The sequence below is a fragment of the Clupea harengus genome, chromosome 1, assembly GCF_900700415.2.
Source record: "Clupea harengus chromosome 1, Ch_v2.0.2, whole genome shotgun sequence".
Classification (NCBI taxonomy): Eukaryota; Metazoa; Chordata; class Actinopteri; order Clupeiformes; family Clupeidae; genus Clupea; species Clupea harengus.
The window spans coordinates 9699339-9714565 of NC_045152.1; the positions used below are offsets into that span (position 1 = coordinate 9699339).

Consider the following 15227-nt stretch of genomic DNA (forward strand, 5'->3'; position numbering starts at 1 on the left):
TGACAAGAAGTATGAAGAATGTTGCAACAGGTGTCGGGTTATTGATGCATTATTCATGACTATGATGCACTAAAGAGGAATGTCTTTAGTGTAGATTTAGAGATGGAAAGGGTGTCTTCTTCTCATATGGAGGCAGGAAGATTATTCCACAGGAGGGGAGGCTTGATAGCAGAAGGCTCTGCCTCCTACTGTGCTTTTTCATATTGAAGGAGACCTGCACTCTGTGAATTAAGTGGTCTTGGTGGGCAGTAGGGGACGACTAATTCCTTGAGGTAATTTGGAGCTTAGCCATTTAGGGCTTTGTACATTAGAAGAAGTACTTTGAAATCAATTGTACTTTTGACAGGGACCCAGTGCAGGGAGACAAGTGCAGGTGAGATATGTTCATATTTTTTTGTTTTAGTAAGTGTATAATTTGGAGGCTCTTTATTCAGTTGTTGCTCCGTACAGAAGGGCATTGTAGTAGTCTCGCAACTTAATAAAAGCATGGATTAGTTTTTCTGCATCTTGGAATGATAGGACTTTTCTGATTTTGGCAATAGATGAAAGATGAAAATATTTCTTTGAGGTCTGTTTTATGTGTGAGTCAAGTAGGAGGTCTTGGTTGATAATTACACTGAGATTTTTGGTGCAAGTGTTGGATGTTAATGAGATGCCATCGAGTGTGGGTAGATGGCTAGATAATGTCATTACATTTTTTTAGGGCCTACAAGCATAACCTCAGTTTTATCTAAATTAAGGAGCAGGAAGTTGTACAACTTTCTAGTTGTACAATTTTGTCAGGTTTCATGCATAAGTAAAGTTTGGATATAGGCGTATCGTTAGCCATGTTATCAGAATCAAGGTTAGGTTTTTTGAGAGATTTGATCACTGCTAATTTGAATGATTGTGGAACGTATCCTAAAATGAGTGAATTGTTCTTTACTTTAAGTAGTGTCTTATCTAATAAGGGTAGTGCGTGTTTAAGTAGTTTTGTAGGGATATGGCCTAGTAGGCACGTTGATGCTGTTGGGCACTCAAACTTAAGGTATTCTCTGATAGGGCACTAGCTGATTTTTTGCCTAAGAGAGAGGGGTGTACAAAGCACATTAAATCAGCAAGCCAGCAAAAGCGAAATTGGTCCAGTACAGAGTTCTAAGTAGTTGTCCCAGGATTAGCATACTATTCTAAAACAGTAATTATCGTCGTTAACCTATAGAGTTGCGATTATTTTAAATGAATGTGGCCAAAGAATTTCAATGTACAGATGTGAAGTCAACCCAAAACACATGAGATTTGCTCTTGCGGAAGTGACACAGTAACCCGCATCCGGCTAAACGCGGCATTCACGGAAGAAACCGAGCAGCTGATCTGCGATGCATTACAAGTAATCTGGTGAGTTTGGGGGATAGTCTGGGTAATAACGGTGCGGTTTGGGATATTGTTGTCTGCACTGATTCAGTGTCCTAAAAATGGTAGCATTTTGGGAGAATTGTGGCAGTAAGGGGGGTAAAATGTAACGATTTTAGCATTTGCATAAAAAGGGTAACCTAAGTTAGCCATGTGTAATATAGTTATGTCAGTCAGGCAAGATACCAAAGGCTAACGTTAGTTTGCTGTGAGTTCAGGCAGTAAGGCCTAGTTTGTTAGAAATGGTATCATCTATTTCTGAAAAACCCTTCCAACGTGTACTAGGGGTACACAGGGATGTTTCTATCTTTGTCTAACTTGTATTAGCAAGCTGTCGTTACGTGCTTTGGATATCAATGGGAATGAGTTAGCTCGATAGGAACGGTCTGCAGTGTGCCAGCCAACTTTTGATAAACCTGCAACAACTCCTGGTAAGTTCATACTGATGTAATGGTCTGTTTACAGAACCAGAAACGGCCTTAACCGTTTCGCTTTTGTAACTACGGAAGGTCTTTGTTTATGTCAAAGGTTTGTGAATACACACAGGTCACAGGTTACTTTGTATTTACCAAAAATAGGCTAATGAAATTGGCTTGATGAAGAAATAAGTGCTCTTTAATGATACAGGGATTTGGATCTAATCAGTATAGAGCCGTCTTTCAGCATATCCACACCATAGCAAAGTCCACTCGTCCTCACTTTGTTTGTTCATGCTGGCAAGTTATCATGATTTGTTTGTTTGCGTGTTGTATCTTTTACGAGTACTGTAGAAGAGTGACAACGTATAGAACTGCACGTCCGAAAGACGTTCATGTGACAGCTTTAGGACACTTTTGCATAACATCAGTCTATTTGACCCAAACGTGCATCACAACTTACATTGAAGGTGTGATGTTAGAATTGTGTGTCAGGATGTCTAATAATCTTTGATCCACACAATAGCCATAGTCTTATCCTCAAACCGTTGCTTAACCACTTCCACAATTTTTCTGCTGTTTTGTCTTCAGTGCTTCCCCATTTCCCTCCCAATTGGCGTGCTCCCCCTGTCAGAAGGCATGCCGGGTGGAATGGACCACAATGACTTTGTGGGGAGCCTCCCTGCCATCGCCTCCCTCAATGCGTCCTACTCGCAGGCCTCACTCTCCATCCCTTATCCGTACTACCTACCAACCCCCCCGGCTGAGCGAAGGGCCATCTCAGACGTCCGCCGCACCTTCTGCCTCTTCGTCACCTTTGACCTCCTCTTCATCTCCCTTCTCTGGATCATTGAGCTGAATGTAAGTGCCTGTGTCGGGTGGCGATTCAGGGGATGTTTAGATTCCAGAAGAGTTCTGTTGTACCTGTATTCATTTGTAGCCTGATTTTGTCTATGTTGTAAAAAGTCTTTTCTGTCTATAAGGTATACTGTAAAGCACTTTGAATTGCCTTTGTGAATGAAATACGCTATAGAAACAAACTGGTCGTGCAGGCCATCTAATGAATCTGTTAACCTTGACTCTAAAGTCGGACTGCCATTTCCCATTGAAGGAGGGTTAGCGTACTACTGTGTTATTGGGCCTATCCATTCACACTTGACATGTTTGCTTCTCCCCAGACCCGTTGTTTGCATTTCATATCTCTGTTCCCTTATCTCACACCATCTCATTTCTCCTTTTTCACTCCTTTTTCGGTGTCTCTCTCTCGCCGTCCACCCAGGCAGTGTCTCAAAAAAGTTAAAAAACAAAACAAATTCAAAAAGCAGGCTGACGTGTAAATGGAGAGCTTTTCTACTCATAGAACACTCAAAGCACTTTATAGATGAATGCCTCAGACATCTACCCGTTCATACCTCCTGAACCACTATCGCCCCGCATGTGACTGTCTAACAGTGCGCTTTGTTGGAGTGAATCCTCTGCTTGCTAAGACGGTTCTCTCTCTATGTTTTTTATGGACTTCCACTTTTTTGTTTCCTCCTGACCTATGTAAATGTATGGTTTGACATGGCAGGAAATGTGCCATAGTATAGATTAACCCCCCTTCTTTGTTCTTTCCTGTGTCAACTGTTTGTCTTTTCTTTTGATCAGATCAATAAGAACATTTGGGAGAGTCTACAGGCTGAGGTCGTCCAGTACAACTTCAAGTCCTCTTTCTTTGACATCTTCGTAAGTACCGTGGAGCATTTGATCAAGGCGACCTTTGAACTTCCCCACAAAAAGACTGATTATGATATGCTAATAACACCACTGAGATCTGACGGTAATCTCTGTGGCATTCCCCCTCGTATTTCCTTACTGACGTCATCTGGGAAGCATTCAGTTGCTCAGTTCCTGTCAGTGTCGGTCTTAATTCATCACGCATGCAAAGCAGTTGTGTACCACTATTACTTAAACCACAACCAACCTTTTTCAAACATTAACAAAAAAGCTGTGAAGCACATTAGCCCCAAACCATGACCACTTCAAGGAAAACCAACACAGGAACTGGGTACAGGGAAGCTGGACATTCCCCAATGAAATGGTTTCTGTTTCTGGTTGATTATGTTGGTCGAGAATGGTCAAGTGCTATGTAAACTGGGTCAGGAGCTTTCAAGAGCGAATTACGCCATTGAGCTCACCGTAATGTTTGTCCCCATGGACACAGGCCAGAACGTAATGCAGTTTAGTGTGTATATACTCTGACGTCATATGGGACTATGATGTCAATGTAGCACACAGTGTGGAGAACACATGTTTCATTCATATTTAGATGTATTGTTTGTTTTGTAAGTGTAAGCGTTGGTGTGTATTTATTTTTATGAAATGTTAATGCTGCCTCTATATCTTTCTTTTCCCTCTCTTTATTCTGCCACTTTCTCTCTCTCTGTCCACCTCTCTTCCCATTGTCTTTCCCAGCTCTTAGCCCTTTTCAGGTTTTTGTGTTTGCAGCTTGGGTATGCTGCTGTGCGTCTGAGGCATTGGTGGGTCATTGCGGTAAGACATGGCACACACACACACACGCACACACATATATACACATACATACTGCAGATGCTGACACAGATAAGCATCAAGTTCAATCACATGACAAGTAGACTGTATACCACCTGAAACTGCATACTGGTAATCCCAGTGCGGTTGCAAAGCTTCCTGTGTTCATTTAGCTTGTTTGGCTTCTCCTTACAGATAACCACTCTCGTGACTAGTGCCTTTCTTGTTGTCAAAGTCGTCCTTTCAGAAGTGAGTTCATCAATATTTCCTCTTTGTGTCTGTGTGTGTGTGCGTGTGTTTTATGTGTTTGCCAAAGATAATGTTGAAGAAAGATGTGATGTTTTGGAATATCTCACAGTCGTGGTTAACAATAGACGATGTTAAGAGTTGGGAAACGGCGACGCTTGTCCGACCATACAGACTGACCTCCCTGCAGTCTCCAGTACTAGCCCAGTGTTGTGGTAGGGATTTGAAAAGGTGCCCAAATGTTGACCATGACAGCCAACATGCATTTCTTAATAGAAAGATTTCCTGCTCAAAAGGGGAAGAGGAAGTTGTGTGTGTTTGCCCTCGCTATCAGAAGTCGTCACAGATATTGCATACAAGATCACACCATCTACATACCACACACACATGGGGACATGCACACTCACTCACACACTCATGTACACCAACTCACACTCAGTTTTACTTGCATAGTAGCATGTAACGCATTCATGCCCTTTATTATCAATGCATGCATGTATTTTTTTGCTTTGTTGGGTCGCAGAAATGTACAGTCAGCAAAGCAGTTGCATATTCTTTGAATTCTTGCATGTTCACACCTGTATCTCACCCAGGTCCTTAGTGCTGTTGAACATGTGCAAGTATGAGTTCACACACCCACACATTATTGCCCTTAAGGTTGACAGTACCTCCAAACAAGCCAATAATTAGTTAAGTGAAGCTTCACATAGACTTATTTTTTTTTTTGGAAGCCTTTTACATCGTAGTCTCGCCCCAGACATGCCGGGTGTGAAAGACCATTGAGACCATTTCCATCGTTTTACTTCTTCATTGAAGGTGTAGTTAGAGAAAACTCTGGTTGGTAGTTAAGTCAGTTGCTTTGCTGTGACAACTGTGTAGGAATTATCATTTTTATAATAATTATTATTTTAGAATCCGTTTGATCTAAATATCTGAGCTGACTGTGCCTAGTCTTTTGTTTGAATCATAGAGTCCATGCTGGCTATTATCCTTCACTAGTACACACACACACACACACACACACACACTTTAGTGAGCTGTTTACACCAATATGCTCATTTGTGGGACAGAGCCATTGACATTAAGACTGAGATTAGTGTAGCTGTTTGATTTGAAATATTAGTTACCATCACTTATAGTAAATAGAATAGACTTATAGAACGTCACTAACTCACTAACCGGTTTTAGAACGCTTCTTTCCCGTGGGCTTGTAACAGACAAAAACATTTTAGGTCAGTGGTGAACAGCAACTAATAAGTCCATCGTTTAGCTCTGGGTTGGCATCTTCACCAACTATCTCTCCCATTTCTTTTAAGTTGCTAAAGGCAGAGATTGCCGTTCACATCAGTGGTGATGTTAAATCCAATAACTACAACTGTGGATTTTTCTAATAAGAATTTTTTATTTAATTTTTTTCAAATGTGTTTATTGTTTTTTTCTCCTTTCAAGGAACAACAAGTTACAAATACAGTAAACATAAGAAACAAGCTACCAGACAAAAAAATATATAATAATGATAAAAATAAAATAAATCATATAAAATGAAACACTCAAAACTTGATGGCACGCTCATTGGTACATAGGCAAGGGGTATTTGCCCAGCGATTGTACAGGGGTAATGACTGTATGGTCACTTTAGAGCCCTAAGAAAGCCACTCCAAAATTCTTGTACTTTTGAACAGGACCATAAACAATGGAAAAGCGTCCCTTTATGTGTTTCACATTTAATACATACATCAGGAATATTACCATTGAAATGATTCAAAACCTCTGGAGTGATAGACAGCCTCATGGACCATTTATACTGTAACAGTCTGAAACCTGAATTAGATGTTTGTGTTTGGGTACAAGTATTTTGCTATTCAGACCCAGTTATCTCCTCCCCTAAGTCTGCACACCAAGCAAGTCTCTTGTCCTCTGATGTCTCTGGTCCCAGAAGACAAAATCTTATAAAAGATAGAAAAAATTCTTCTCTGGTGTAGGCTTACCACAATATTTTCTACTGCTGATAGGTCAGGTATTGAGAGCTTTTTTTGGGTCTTATAGATGAAGTCTCTGACTTGTAGGTATTTTGAAGAAATGTTTAGCAGGTATGTCAAATTGTTTTCTGATATCTTCAAATGGCATGAGAACATCCTCCTGAAAGAGAGCTGCTATTTGGCCAATACCTTTGTCTGCCCATAGTTAAAATCCCTTGTCTTTTGCCCCAGGATGAAAATTGTTGTGTCCCCAAATGGGTATGAACTGTGATAGCTTAAGGGAAACCTTTAGGTAGCTATGAACTTCATGCCAAACACAAATGGAGTTGGAAACAAATGGGTTACCTGTGAATGTCTTTAGTTTATCCGGTTTATCTGAGTATAGGTACATATGAAGAGGTATGTTGGCTGAAGTCTCTCTTTCCATGGCCACCCACGAGAGGGATGAACTGGGTCTGAACTAGAAGGAGGTTGTCCAAAGCTGGCATGCCCAGTAGTACCATTTGAGGTTGGGGACTTTCAACCCTCCCCTGTCATATGGCAGATATAGTAGAGAGGCGTAATCTTGCTCGTCTTTTACTCCATATAACATTTCTGAAGACTTTAGTCATATTTGGGAAGAAGTTTGTTGGTGGTGGAAGTGGTATGCATTAGGCCTGCCAATCATTGAAATTGGCATTGTTGTCCATCTGTTAATAAGTTTAGTCACTCCTGATATCACTGGGCTATAGTTAGTGGATACAAGGTCCTCTGTTGAATGAGTAATTTTGATCCCCAAATAAGTCAAACTAACATATTTTTAAATGTGGTTTGTATTGGGGGACAACTTCTCTCTGATTGTTTAAGAAAGAGGATATTTGACTTGGATTCATTCAGTTTATATTCTGAAATTGATCCAAAATGATTTATTAACCTAAGAAAATTTGGAATAGAGCACTTTAGCTGAATCAGGAATAAAACTATGTTGTCCGCGAATAGTCCTATTTTATTCTCCACATTCCCTATTTTGATACCTGTTATACTGCCGTTTTGTCTAATTGCAATTGCAAGTGGCTCGATTGCTAATGCAAACAGAAGGGGCAAAAGGGGGCACCCCTGTCTGGTCCCTCGTTGGAGTTTGAAGGGTTGGGAGGTTACAAAGTTTGTCATGACTGATGCGCTTGGGGAGTGATATAACATTTTCACGCACTTACAGATGTATTCACCAAACCCAAGCCGCTAAAGTTCACTTCACTTCAATAAGCATTTTTTAGCCTAAATCTTATCTCCTTTAACCAGTATTCTTGACCTGAGCCAAGTCCAGCCTATGTCATCACCAATAGATATTCTATAACTCAGCACTTCGGTTGAGACTCAGTGGCCTCCACTGTTTGGAGTGTGGAGTGTGGAGTGGTGTTAATCTTTTTACGGGATGCAGCTGAATTTAAACACATATCCACTTTAAACACTCTCAGCCTGGGATCACCAGCTCAGCTTGCCCCAACCTAGGTTAGCACCTTCAGCTCAGGGCTATTAGGCTTTAGTGTAGATGGGATATGAGACTTTGTGTGTCGTCTCCCCCACAGCTCTTCAACAAGAATGCCTTTGGCTACGTGCTGCCCATCACCTCGTTCGTGGTGGCCTGGCTGGAGACCTGGTTCCTGGACTTCAAAGTGCTCACCCAGGAGGCAGAGGACGAGAGGGGTGAGTCATGGCCAGTACAGGGGTGGGGGTGAGGAGGGTGGGGAGAGGGGGGGTGGGGGTGAGGAGGTTGGGGAGGGGGGTGGGGGAGAGGCGGTTGGGGAGGGGGGTGGGGGAGAGGGGGGGTGGGGGTGAGGAGGTTGGGGGGGGTGGGGTGAGGAGGTTGGGGAGGTTGGGGAGAGGGGGGTGGGGGGAGTGACTGACGGAGGGGAAGAAGTGTTTGATTGAAGTGTTTCTGTATGCTTTGACAAATGGACGTATTCGTAGTTGAATTGACATTGACATGTCTAGGGTGTGGTGATGCAGTGGTTAGTGTTAGCTTTGCAAGTGGTTGACTGGGTATTGATTCCCGATCGCTGGAAGTTGACTGTACGTCGCTTTGGATTAAAGGATCTGTCAAATACCTGGGCTTACCCTGTACCTTTTGAATCAGAATAAAAGACGGCATCATTAAAAGGATACATGAAATTGACCCTTTGTCTCCCTGTCCTTTTCTCTCCCTTCCTCAGCGTATCTGGCAGCAGTGCATGCAGCGTGTGAGCGTGCTCCTATGATCTACCCCAGGGCTGTCTCTGACGGCCAGTTCTACTCTCCCCCAGAGTCTCTGGCAGGTAACACACCCTCTTTCACTCTCACTCGTCTGTTTCTCTGCTAAGTACATGATGTGCAAGAATATAATTTAATGCTGTGTGTGTGTGTGTGTGTGTGTGTGTGTGTGTGTGTGTGTGTGTGTGTGTGTGTGTGTGTGTGTGTGTGTGTGTGTGTGTGTGTGTGTGTGTGTGTGTGTGTGTGTGACAGGCTCTGATGAAGAGTTGGATGAAGAGGGGTTGGGGAGGAAAGCTGTGACAACACAGGTACTGCACAAGCTACAGTGACTGGTGCAATATGAGAATCCAGTTCCGGAGAAAACTCTGAACCCCATGAGTGAAATGTTTTCTTAACCGTCTCAAACTATTTTTGTCTCCCTCTTTGTCTGTCTGTGTCAGGAGAAGGAGTTTGTGAGGCAGGGGAGGGATGCCATGGCCGTGGTAGAGCAGATACTATCTCAGGAGGAGAACTGGAAGTTTGAGAAGAACAATGTGAGTGTGTGAGCGCGTGTGTGTGTGTGTGTGTGTGTGAGTGTGAGTGAAGTTGAGAGCACTTGATCCGAGTTTACTTTCTATTATTGTATTAATGCATACCTCGCGTCTTTCCCTTTTGTAGGATCTAGGGGACTCTGTATACACCCTAGAAATTCCCTTTCATGGGAAAACCTTCATCCTCAAGGTAGGCATTCCAACCCAAAACAAGAATGTATTTCCTTCCTTAATGTCTTTGTTTGAGTTCAACAAGTCCTGTTGCCATGTGCTGCTCTTATGTCCTGCTCTTATCTTACAACAAAGACAGTCAGCTCAGTATTTCCCAAGGCCTGGTCAGAAACACTGGCATGAAGAGTTGTTTGGTGGGGCTGCAGTGTCACTGTAAGGTCCTCCACTGCTGGCCTCCCCGGTGTCCGAGGCCCATAGAGGTACAGCAGTGGCCCCACTGTTGGTGTGTGTGTCTGCTAGTCCCGATCGGCTCCTAGGCGCACACCCTCGTGTAGAATGGTTAGCTGGAGCTGTTTGGCAGCCTTGGCTCAGGCCCATTAGTAGCGTCTGACTGATGGGGGCAGGTGTGAGGGACGAGGCTATGGCGCAACACTGTGACTGATCTTTAGGATCTGGAGGAGGGGGCCACAGTCAATACAGGGTTACAGTTGTACAGTACAGAAATGTTGCTCAACAGGTCTATTTTGGTGTGTGTCTGTTTGTGTGTGTGTGTGTGTAAACCCATATATATAGGCCTTCATGCAGTGTCCTGCTGAACTGGTGTATCAGGAGGTGATTCTGCAACCAGAGAAAATGGTGCAGTGGAACAAGACGATATCAGCCTGCCAGGTGAGTCCAACATATCAGCCTTATCAGCACAGGCCTTATCAGCACCCATGAGTCACCTGAGGAAATCTCACTCCCGAGACGCATTCACAGATGCTACCACCCATAGGGTTTAGCCTCCTTGAGCACGCTTGCCGCCCATGCAAATTTGAGTCTGGTGCGGACTGTGCTTGTCTGGACAACGCAAGTTACATATGCATGCACGCACACACACACACACACACACACATATATATAATATATACAGAGGGGGAAATAAGTATTTGACCCCCTGCCGATTTTGCAAGTTTGGCCACTTGCAAAGAAATGTGTGATCTATAATTGTAATGGTAGGTCTATTTTAACAGTGAGAGACAGAATATCAACAAAAACATCTAGAAAACTGCATTTTATAACAGTTATGAATTGATTTGCATTTGTCCCGGAAAATAAGTATTTAAACCCCTAGCAAAACATGATTTAGTACTTGGTGGAATAACCCTTGTTGGCAAGCACAGACGTCAGACGTTTCTTGTAGTTGGTCACCAGGTTTACACACATCTCAGGAGGGATTTTGGTCCACTCCTCTTTGCAGATCCTCTCCAAATCCTTAAGGCTGCGTTTTCAATGGGAGGGAATGAGGGAATGAAGCCCAATACTCCACGGTACATGGCCCCATCCATAGTCCCCTTGATGCGGTGGAGTCGTCCTGTACCCTTGGCAGAGAAACAGCCCCAAAGCATAATGTTTCCACCTCCATGCTTGACAGTGGGGATGGTGTTCTTGGGGTCATATTCAGCATTCTTCCCCCTCCAAACGCGGCAAGTCGAGTTGATGCCAAAGAGCTTGATTTTGGTCTCATCTGACCACATCCTGTCTCCCAACCCTCCTTAGAATCATTCAAGTGTTCATTGGCAAACTTAAGACGGCCCTGTACATGTGCTTCCTTGAGCAGGGGGACCTTGCGAGTGCTGCATTACTTCAAACCATTACGGCGTAGTGTGTTGCCAATGGTTTTCTTGGTGACTGTGGTCCTAGCTGCCTTGAGATCATTCACAAGCTCCCCCTCTGTAGTTCTGGGGTTATTCTGCACCTTTCGGCACATAATTGGTCTGTGGGAGCCAGAATTCTTGCTGTTTGGTAGGGGTTCAAATACTTATTTTCCCCGAGAAATGCAAATCAATTCATAACTGTTATAAAATGCAGTTTTCTAGATGTTTTTGTTGATATTCTGTCTCACTGTTAAAATAGACCTACCATTACAATTATAGATCACACATTTCTTTACAAGTGGCCAAACTTGCGAAATCGGCAGGGGGTCAAATACTTATTTTCCCCACTGTATATATATATATATATATACACACACACACACATACTGTATATGCACACGCACACACTTTTCTCAAGAGTGGGACTTGCTCTGTGGTTGAAAGGTCAGTTAACAGATATTGACCTTGTAACATGTCTAAGCTGGCTCTAAATACCTAATGTAGCGCTTTTGGTATTGAGCTCTCTTTTGCTCTCTCGCCCTCCCTCCTCCTCCAGATATTGCAGAGAGTGGATGACAACACTCTGATCTCCTATGATGTGTCTGCTGGAGCAGCAGGAGGTGTCGTCTCTCCTAGGTGACCTGAGTGCACACTACACATATATAGACTCCTATATAGGACATACTGTTGGACAACATGGTGGGTTTTTTTTTTGTATTTATTCATTTATTTTCTGTCTCTTTCTCCACCCCCCCCCTCAGGGACTTTGTAAACGTCCGGCGGGTGGAGCGCAAACGAGACTGCTACATCTCTGCTGGCATGGCAACCAACCACGACGCCAAACCTCCCCACAGTCGCTTTGTCAGGTCAGTGCATCCCTAAGGTTTCCTGCCATTCATGGGTTTTGCTTAAAGAGAACGTCTGGCAAAGTCTGGGTCAGGTAGCCATTTCTGTTCCACTGCTGCTTTTCCATGTTGTCTTTCTCTTTTCAGGGGAGAGAACGGCCCTGGTGGTTTTGTCGTTCTGAAGTCGAGCAGTAATCCTACAGTCTGTACTTTTATCTGGGTCTTAAACACTGACCTAAAGGTGAGGTCTCCTGTCTCTGTCTGTCTGTCTGTCTGTCTGTGTGTGTGTCTGTCTGTCTGTCTGTTGTGTGTCTTTATTGTGTGTGTGTGTGTGTGTGTGTAAGAGAATAGTTTTGCCTGTTAAACAGCACACATATACTGATCTGCACTGAACCTTAAGTCTCTTTGAATGAAAGTATCTGCTAAATAAATAGGTGTAAATGTGCTCAGTGTGTCTCCCACGTCAGTGGCAGACGTTTCATTTTTCCCTGCATTCTTTCCGTCTTTCAGGGTCGTCTGCCGCGGTACCTCATCCACCAGTCTCTGGCCGCCACCATGTTTGAGTTCATGGCTCACCTGCGCCAGCGCATCACAGAGCTGCGCACCTCCTACCGGTGACTCTGAGCCAGAGGCTCTGCTGCACGGCGCCTCCGCAGACCGGGAGGAGGTACTGCACCCTCTGGGATCACTCAGGGGGAGACTCAGCAGGGGGGGAGAGGGTCGGTCTCGGGGACTCGTGTTCAAAGAGGGTTCAGTTCATATACGCGTTCCAACACGGACAGAAAACGAGAACCCAGAACTCACAGGACACACTGGACCTAAAAGTTGGACAACGGGTTCGAAAAACTGAGTGATTCTCTTGCTGAAGGCAATTGGTCTCTGATGGACATTTTACTGTGTATGTGTGTGCTGGTGTGCCATGGGGGAAAAGATCTGTGTACCTACTATTACTATTCTTCTCCCTCTCTCTCCCTCATCCTCTCTCTCTCCCCCATCTCTTCTTAACTGGCAGCTGATTGTCCATGTACAGGCTGGCTGCCTTCTGCAGCCCTATGATGCTTTTGTCCTTGGCTGAAGCCATGTCTGATGCCATGTGTCTCTCTCTCTCTCTCTCTCGCACCTTCTGAAGCAGGGTTGTTGCCATCATGTGATCCGAATGCCTGGCCGCTCAATAAGACTTCTATCAGTCTTTCACTCTTCCACATGATGTACACACGCTTACACACTCTCTCCTCACTGCATTGAACAGGAAGAGCCTTTGGGGGTAATGCCTGTAAACCACTCACAGTGAGACTGCCTTAAGTAAGCACTAGCACATGCGCACACACACACACACACACACACACACACATGCACGTGCCCAGGTTGGTCGAGTTAGTCATTGTGAAGCTTTGACTGAAGAGCACCATGCATGGTAACACAACTCAAGACCTTACTTTAGAATGGTCCAAGGCAAAGCTTTGACTAATGTCTAGAGAATCACTTTAATGACTTCAGAAGCTAACAATAAATAAAAATATCTGGGTATTTTTCATGGGGGTTTAATAATGTTTCCATTCTCAAAACAGTTTTTGTTCCATCAACAATCCTTTACTAGTCTTACTAAACTCTCAGGAGTGGTCTGAGAGGATACACTTGTTTCTTTCTCTCTAATGTGGAAAATCAGGCAGAACAGTGCTAACACAAGCATGGAGGTCATATGTGTTTTATCTGTTTATGTTACGCCTTTAATCTGTATCTGCCAAGCTAAGTTGTATATGTTTAGCCTCAGACGAGTTCTCTGTGAGATTTTGAAGTTCTCCGTTGTTGCTGGCTGTCACTCAACCCATCAAGAACTTGGTGCTCACTGCTCTGTGTGGAGTGATGATATGGGGGGGGGGGGGGGGCTGCGCTCAGTGAACGTGGCAGAATCCATGCGGTCATGTGACTGTCATGAAGTTATTGCTGCAGATGGGCGTGTGGAGATGTGATGGACAGAAAGTTAAAGAGGACTGAGCTCCACCAGCAGCAGATTGTGTTTTTATTTCAGTTGAATTTTTAGGAGGGGGGGCGGGGTTTGTTAACGTTCTGGTGTTTTACACGGGATGTTTTGTTGTGCCTTCTCACTGTGTAGATCATGTTTTGGAACTGTCAAAAAAATATCACCCAAGTATAGTTGACTTATTTTCACTTTGTTGCATTTTAGGACTTGAAAATGATTGTTATTTTTTTTTTTTGCCAAGCCTATTTGTAAATGTCTGAATACTGTATGATTATAGTTCTCCTGATGAAACATGCTTAGTGATTTTGCCATTTTCATCAATCTTATAACCTTGAGACATCTATAATTTTTAAAAAGAAAAAATTAAATTTAAAACTAACTAATTAAAATGCTAAATAAAAGTACATTTTAAAAAGATTGAATCTGTTATCTCTATGGGTTGGCAAGGTGATGTACATGGTTTCAAGTTGAATATGTCCATTTATCATTCAAGCATAGTTCTATAATATAATGCTGAAATAATTAGATTTGTTCTTTTCATTACTGAAACCTCTTCTTATTTTCTCTCTCTGAACCCTGCCAACACGCTGGGTTGAGTGAGTGTGTGTGTGTGTGTGTCTCATGATTATCTGCACCCCCGACAATCATGAGATTCTCACATGAGACTCATCCCACCCTTGATTCCCTTCTTTCTTTCGCACTTTCATTCTCTGAACCTCATCCTCCCCCCTTCTTTTTTCTCATGTCAAAGCCTAACCATAATGCCTAATGACATGGGGATAAGCACAAAAGTGTTCTTTTTTTCCACATCTATCTGTTTTGGGGGAACCTGAATGTCCCATCTTGCTGTCTGGACACCTCCAGAGGCTGGAGCCATGCTGGTCTGGTGTCATCAGCTGATCGGAGCAAGAGCCCCTGCAGTAGGGCATGGGACTCCTGGAGGCCCCCGGGGCGCTGGGACTCCATCAGGAACGCACACAGCATGGCACACACAGCAATTCAGTGGTGCTTTCTAACCCTAACCCTTAGTGGATCAGGAGACACAGCAGGCATCCACACATGGGAGATGAGACACTGAAACCCAACCACCTCCCAATGGCAGCATGATCTCTCTAAACATAAGAGCACCACGAATGCTGTCTGTTTGTTATTGACAGTGCACTATTTATTTTATTTAGTTGCCATGAGTCTTGTGCTGGACAGAGTGTGATGTTCATGATGTGTGTGTGATGTGATCGTGTTGACTAAAGCCGTACATCCCCAGATGAGGTGGAGAGT

At 43.6% G+C, this 15227-nt stretch overlaps 1 protein-coding gene across 2 annotated transcripts; it reads left to right on the top strand.

The window, feature by feature from the left end:
- Nucleotides 1-1124: 1124 nt before the first annotated feature.
- On the top strand, nucleotides 1125-14366 carry stard3 (StAR-related lipid transfer (START) domain containing 3). 2 transcript variants are annotated; one of them, XM_012816854.3, is made up of 15 exons: nucleotides 1125-1820; nucleotides 2397-2666; nucleotides 3453-3530; nucleotides 4260-4337; nucleotides 4530-4583; nucleotides 8125-8242; nucleotides 8749-8850; nucleotides 9038-9093; nucleotides 9226-9318; nucleotides 9443-9505; nucleotides 10060-10155; nucleotides 11680-11759; nucleotides 11885-11989; nucleotides 12116-12209; nucleotides 12479-14366. In XM_012816854.3, exons 2-15 carry the CDS (start codon nucleotides 2445-2447, stop codon nucleotides 12584-12586), a joined length of 1347 nt encoding a protein of 448 aa, XP_012672308.2. In that variant the 5' UTR covers nucleotides 1125-1820; nucleotides 2397-2444; the 3' UTR covers nucleotides 12587-14366. The 2 variants fall into 2 exon arrangements, with proteins under 2 accessions (XP_012672308.2, XP_031422829.1); XM_031566969.2 differs by having other exon boundaries at nucleotides 1125-1374.
- The last annotated feature ends 861 nt before the right edge of the window (nucleotides 14367-15227 follow it).

What these genes read in the sequence shown, in the direction of transcription:
- stard3 (XM_012816854.3), top strand. Translation starts at nt 2,445, where the DNA reads ATGCCGGGTGGAATGGACCACAATGACTTTGTGGGGAGCCTCCCTGCC. An exon ending in GGCATTGGTGGGTCATTGCG is followed by an intron (nt 4,338 to 4,529) that starts GTAAGACATGGC and finishes TTCTCCTTACAG; the next exon opens with ATAACCACTCTCGTGACTAG. An exon ending in AGACGATATCAGCCTGCCAG is followed by an intron (nt 10,156 to 11,679) that starts GTGAGTCCAACA and finishes CTCCTCCTCCAG; the next exon opens with ATATTGCAGAGAGTGGATGA.